Below are 7,067 nucleotides of genomic sequence, written 5' to 3'. Positions count from 1 at the left end.
TCCACCATACAGTAGCCCAATAAAATAGTTAATAATGAACAGGGTACGGATATCACAGAACTTGTAGGATATTATTCTTGTCCAATTTATTTTGCTTATATTTGAATCTATAATGAATCATTTTCATGAACGATACTACCTAAGAACAGAGAGTTATCGAAATAAACTATTGGATCCAAATTTGGTGCTTTTACCTAATATAACAATAATCAGGATATTGCATAAGAGTAAAGCGTACAGTAGTAAACGAGAGCATTCACTATGAGCAACAATACTTGCAGTTTTACCAATGCTGACAGCCTCAAGTGATTCTCACTACAGAAGACCATCAAAAACTGCTTACCTGTAATTTTTGTTGCAATTCAATTTAACCATAATTTGCCAGGTATTCAATTACATCATTGTGCTTGTGTTTTAATTGGGCCAGTCTAGTTGAACATTGAAATCGTAATAAACAACACTGGAGTACGATGTATCTTTATTGAAACTAGTTCATTATATTGGTGAATAATTTATTTATCAGAATGATTTTCTAGTTGTGTAATAAATCGATTTTTGTTAGATCTTGGCAACCAGGAATCAAGGTGAGTTGCAATTATTGATATTTCACTTGATAAATAAAGCTATATATTTTATATTCAATTTTTCATTACTGAGAGCGGTATATTAAAAATTAATCATAATTCAATTCCTTTACCGTATTTTACTTTTTTGAAGTGAATTTTATATATTGAAATTCCTCCGACAATATCATTAGAATTGCATCATATTTACAATCAGTTGCAGTATCATTCTTTGAGTGCATTTACATAGAAGTAGATACATTCCTGATCATCAACTTATGAGATAAGAGATTAAAAGTAGGCTACTCCTATTGTTCAATATTGTTGAGAGAGATATTGTGGAGTGTAGAATAAATAACTATTATCATAGACTAATTATTAAACATAGATCCATGATATTATCTACTGCAATTGGAGATTATTTTCATTTTGATCCCTTCATTTCCATTTGAATGATTAATGAGGATTGGTGAGAATAGAAGGAGTAGGCTATATTGGAAGTTGTATGCCACATTGCACTGATAGAAAGAGATCGATTTGAAAATTATCTGAGTCCAGAATATAATTCCAGAAAATAATTTCCAGAATTCAGAATCATAATAATCTCTTGTTATAAAAAGGAATTATTATCACGCTATCTTGGAAATATTAAACGAATATTGGTCAAAACATTGATTTAAATTCCACTTACATTATTATTAACAATGAGTGTTCTATTCCGCTAAATATATTGTCTTCAGTCATTTCATGAAATAATAGGTATACCTTGACTATTACCTTGACAAAAAGTGTATTGATGAGTGTTGTTTTTACTAGTATTTACTTGATTTGTTGACAAATATCTTGTGCATACTTGATATTACCATACTGTTTTGAAATTAACAAGTTTGTAAATTTTTACAGTATGATGATAATTATTGATTTCAATATTATTGATTCTACATGATTTTAGAACCAAGAGTCCACACACAGATCACAGCTTCTCGAGAGTTTATATTGAATAGTAAATGCTCTTCAAGAATAAAAAAAACCAATATGGTGTCTAAACAACAATTTTTCTCTTTCCCCTATGATAGTTCAAATTTTAATAATATTTTCTGCAACAAGTATTATTCGAGGATACATATCTATAGTGTCTTAGTATATTAATAGGGAAACTTAAATTGTTCAATTATTATAGGAATCACCAGAACCCTCTTCATATTTTTATAAAAAAATAGTTTAAAAATGGCATGGTGCTCAAAAATAGTTATATGAAAAGTATCAAGAGGGTTTTAGTAATTTCTTTGATAATTGAAATATCTATAGATAGAAAATATTAATAAATTGAATTCGAAATATAATATTATGATATTCAATGAATATAAATGAGAGGAATAGATTTTGATATTTCATTAATATTGATGAATACTGTCATAGCCACCTATAATACACCTGTATTAGAGGTGGCTATGATACTGTATACAATTTAGTTGGTTCTGATAACAATAATAGATCTACAGATCAGAATAAATTTAAAGTTACATTTCTTGTTGTCAATATTTGCAGTAGAAGAAGTCATCGGGGTGATTTACAGCTTTCAATTGGAATTTTCGTTCAATAATTACTATAATAGATCTATTTTATTTTCTAAATTATTTATTATCCTATTGAACAAATAGAGTATCAGACAGGTGTAAATAGCCCTCAAAGATTGAAATAAATGAATTTTTGGGATTAATCATCGGAAATTGAAAGAAAATTATTTTCAAATCTTACAAATGCAAATTGAAAATCACGAATTAAATCGACAATCCTATAAGAATAAAGCGTATAAACTATTCAAGAAAACTAGAGGCATGAAAATATCAATTTTCATTTATCCTTTAAAAATGACACAACTCACATAACTTACAGGTTATTCTTTATAATTGAAAATGAAACAATTGTTTTTTTGTGAAATATTCTATAAATTGTTCAGTTTCACATTCAATTTGCAGAAAAGTAGAATGACCACTCACTTGAAGAAACACATGAATAAGAAAACGTTTTCAAAAATCACACAAAGAGGATACAGTAGCTCACTATCGGCTCCTTCTAAAGTAGTTATTTACAATAATTTATAATTTAAGTCAATGATGGTAATAAAAAATCAATTCCCAATGAAAGTTCCTTTTTCTGAGAATAATAATCAAAGAATATGAATTTTAAATATATTTTTTCGTTAGTGCTTCTTCTCTTAAATATAATTAAAAAATAATAAATCAATTTATTATTAATAGTTAAATCTTTTACAAAAATTATTGCTTTTTTCGAATGAACAATTAGAAAAAAGGATACTTGAATTTAAAATAATTCACACCTCCTCCTAGCACTCTTCGCCGTTGTACAGCCCTCGCTGACGCAGGACAACTCCAACCTCCTCATGGAGCGGCTGACCTCTGAGTTCCTGAACGGCTCGCTGCCAGCCTACAACGAATACCCTGAGGTCAACGTCAACGGACGCGTGTTCGACTTCATCGTGATCGGTGCCGGACCGGCGGGGTGCGCTCTCGCCTCCCGGTTATCCGAAATGTCCAGTATGCAAGTACTACTCCTCGAAGCAGGCGACGAGGAATCGCCAGTTGGTGAGGTTCCTTTCCTGAACGAAGGCATGATACTCACCTCGTACAACTGGGGCTACAAGATGGAGAAGGAGGAGGGGGTGTGCAGGGGCGGGGAGGAGGGGAGGTGTATTTGGCCAGCGGGCAAGGGGTTGGGCGGAGGCACGCTTATCAACGCCATGTTGTGGACTAGGGGGGACCCCAGCGACTTCGATGGATGGGCTGCTAAAGGTTGGTGATAGTGATAAGGAAAACGTGATAATTTTCAGATCATTATTTTCCATTAATTAATTCAAGAATATGGAAACTGTCCAAATACTGAAACGAATCAAGTGCTTAGAGTGCACTCTAAGTTCTGGGCCAGGTCATTCTTTATAATTTGTTTTTATTAATTAAAACTAATTCAATAAACTAACTCAATTTAAAATAAATTTCACATGGGAACTTATTATGGAATTGATGGGAATGGATATTTCTCCTTCTGATTTATCACTTTATGAGTAAAGTTTATAGTGGATCACTGGATTTTTGAATAAATATAAAATAGAAAAATTATAAAAATTATAACGAAAAATTATAATGAACTTTAATGATAAGATCCTCAATAAGATTCTTGAATAATTTCCTCAACTGATAGATGAATTACAAGCCTCAATTGATTTTTTCAGATACGGTAGCTGAAATGAATCATACATGAATGAATGATAATTTTATATTTTTTTTGAATATCTCATTTAAGTTTGAAATGTTTGGCGTTCAGTAATTTATTATATTAATAACTTTCATAGAATTTATTCGTTATTGTTTTATATGTTGTACATTACTTCTGTAGACTAAGCTTCTAAGCTTCTGCAGGCTATTATTTCCTCATCTTCAGTCTTCCTAGTGGAACTGTAGAATTTCAAATACCGTGAGTCAAGAAAGAATTTTTCTAATGATGTACTGTTTTTTTTCTGTGATAAGGATGCACAATTTAATTTGTTCATCAATAAATTAACATACCTAATATTCCATACTGATTTTATGATTGCTAATATTAGTTAATATTATCTTACTTTCCATTTTCATTATAATATTATTGAAAATAGAAACTAAATTCTCTCTAATTAGAAATAATAATCTGTTGAGCAAGAACATATATGCTGCTCAGTCAATGTTCAGGATAGGCTTCTACGGTGAGAAGATATAGCAATAAGAATCGACTATTAACCCTATTCAACCCTAGAGACCAAAACTCTTATCTGTGGCTTGAAGCATAGTGCTGACTCTCAGCAGTCCGTTGAAGAAATATCAAGCAAGCTCCTAGGCGTCTACATAGACAAAAAGTTAACATGGGAGCCTCATTGTAGGAATCATGGTGGTAACCTCTTGGTGGTAAGTCTATTTACCTCATAAGATGTCTCAAGAGCTCTTGGAGTAATTACGGTTTACAACCAATATAGGGATTTATGTAGTTTCCCAATATAAATCATAAAAATAAGAGTAAAATGAACACAAGAGGTACGGTTCATCGATGATTGGAGCTATGCCAAGGTGCTCCCTTACTTTATCAAGTCTGAAGATATGGACATCGCTTCACTGAAGTTCTCCCGCTATCACGGCACAGGGGGACCCGTACATATCAACAACCCAAGCTACGAAACAGATCTGATGAGAGCTTTCCTCGAGGCTGGAAGGGAGAAAAACTACATGGAAGTCAACTACAACGACCCCAACCAAAGGATAGGGTTCTCCAAAATGCAGGCCACCTTAAGGAAGGGGCGCCGTTGGTCAGCTGCCAAGTCCTATTTGAAGTCGGCACAGTTCAGGAAAAATCTAGTGATCAGTAAAATGTCGTTTGTTACAAAGATCCTTATCAGAAACAAACATGCGTATGGGGTTGAGTTTTTATCAGGGAAACAGTTGAAACAAAAGAATGTAGTTTTTGCTAGAGAGGAAGTAATTCTTTCAGCTGGGACTTTTAACAGTCCAAAACTGTTGATGCTATCTGGGGTGGGACCTAAGGAACACTTGGAACAACATTCTATCCCTGTTGTACAAGACCTTCCAGTAGGAAACAACCTACAGGAACACATTTCTACATCTGCGTTAACCTTTTTGGTGAATGACACCAATGCAGGTTTGAAATGGGGACAGCCTCTGATAGAAGCTGCTGGGGATTTTACTGAATGGTTAGTTAAAGGTAAAGGTCCACTGACATTGTTAGGTTGTGAAGGGTTTGGGTATGTGAGAACAAAGTATGCCACAACTGAGGCACCTGATATTGAATACATATTTGTACCAGCTTCCCTAGCTTACGACTGTGGAGCCATCTACAGGAGGGCCATGGGACTTACAGAAAAGTTCTTTGAAGATGAGTTTGGGGAGATTTGTTATAAGACAGCTTGGACAATTTGGCCAATGTTGTTATATCCTAAAAGTAGAGGAACTGTGATGTTGAGGAGTGGGGACCCTATGGATCCACCTAAGATCCATGGAAATTTTCTGTCAGATGAGCATGATTTGAAAGTGTTGGTGGAAGCGCTAAAATCTGTAATTTCCCTAAGCAAAACTTACGCATTCCAAAAATATGCTTCTGAACTATATGAGAAACCGATTGAAGGCTGTTCCGATTACAAATTCGCTTCAGATGAGTATCTAGGGTGTGCAGTAAGGCATGTCACAACTCAGCTCCATCACCAGAGTGGAACTTGTAAGATGGGTCCTGACAAGGATGTTGAAGCAGTTGTTGACCAGCGTCTGCGCGTGCGTGGGTTGACAGGACTCAGAGTTGCTGACACATCAATTTTGCCAAGTCTGGTTGGTGGTCATACCATGGCTGTGGCTTATATGATTGGTGAAAAGGCTGCTGCAATCATTAAGGATGATCTGCTAGCTAAGTATGGGCTATGAGGTTTATAATATACAGATAATGTCATGGGATTCATCAGTTTGTGAAAAAACATTTCCCATGCAATCTATTTAATAGCTCACGGTATAAAATATATTATGTTCTCAGAAGAGTAAGTTTTTGTAATTTTTTGATAGGATCAATAACTTAATCTCTAATTTTCAACTCCATACAATATATCGGAATATGCTATTAGTCATGAAGATTATCTATAGTTTTATAAATAGCCTACTTTGAATTGGCTTCCTGGATATATTTGTGGAATGATTATTGTTTTTGAAATTTATATTTTTATATTAAAAATGTTATTATGATGGGAAAAGTTTAATTTCGAATCCATAATCTGTTCAAGTGTAAGTGTAATCCAGGTAATCAGATAATACATTTCTATTTCTGATTACCTTCAAGTAAGTAGCCTAGGTACATTGGGAAATACAATAGTAATTTCTGGTAATAGTGATTGATAGTATCAATATGAGCTCAATATAACTAAAAAGTAAGTGATTAGATGAAAAAATACTAAGCTCATTATGCTATAATATTTTTTGGATTTATAGTGAAGTGAAAAATCCAGATTTTGGTTGAATCATATAGGCTGGGACAAGAACAATTTAAATCTCTTTCATTACATGTTTTGGTTCAATGATACGAATCAAACTCTTTATTTTATACATACATTGATTATGTATATTAATGCGTCATTGAAAAAATATATATATAATTTTAATACAATCATCGTCTAGCATTATAAAATCAATTATAATAATAACTAATCAATTCTATCAGGTACTTCTTACGTTTATTTTATAAATTAACTATATATTCCAATCTATCAGTCGAAACTTTGAAGAGTACCTCTGCAAAGGATTAAAAGCGTCTCAATCTAATTTGAATAAATAAGAAATAGTCTATTTCTAATGACTAGATAAAAATATAAAAATTAGTACTTGTAAATTCATCTCAAAAACTATTCTATTTTATCTATTCAATTTGAATTATTAATTGTAAATATTTTTGTATCCACGAATGCAA

At 32.8% G+C, this 7,067-nt stretch overlaps 1 protein-coding gene across 1 annotated transcript; it reads left to right on the top strand.

Annotated features, from left to right (window-relative positions):
- The first annotated feature begins 406 nt into the window (after positions 1-406).
- On the top strand, positions 407-6,349 carry LOC111054583 (glucose dehydrogenase [FAD, quinone]). Its single transcript, XM_039426046.1, has 4 exons — positions 407-588; positions 1,523-1,527; positions 2,896-3,378; positions 4,655-6,349. Exons 3-4 carry the CDS (start codon positions 2,968-2,970, stop codon positions 6,035-6,037), a joined length of 1,794 nt encoding a protein of 597 aa, XP_039281980.1. The 5' UTR covers positions 407-588; positions 1,523-1,527; positions 2,896-2,967; the 3' UTR covers positions 6,038-6,349.
- The last annotated feature ends 718 nt before the right edge of the window (positions 6,350-7,067 follow it).

This window comes from Nilaparvata lugens, chromosome 4 (assembly GCF_014356525.2).
Source record: "Nilaparvata lugens isolate BPH chromosome 4, ASM1435652v1, whole genome shotgun sequence".
Lineage (NCBI taxonomy): Eukaryota > Metazoa > Arthropoda > Insecta > Hemiptera > Delphacidae > Nilaparvata > Nilaparvata lugens.
Note: the sequence above shows the minus strand (reverse complement) of the source record. Positions and strands in the feature narration are given on the sequence as shown.

Excerpts from the sequence above, each read along its gene's own strand:
- LOC111054583 (XM_039426046.1), top strand. The coding sequence starts at position 2,968 with ATGGAGCGGCTGACCTCTGAGTTCCTGAACGGCTCGCTGCCAGCCTAC. Across the intron at positions 3,379-4,654 it reads ATGGATGGGCTGCTAAAGGT|ATCGATGATTGGAGCTATGC; the intron begins TGGTGATAGTGA and ends GAGGTACGGTTC.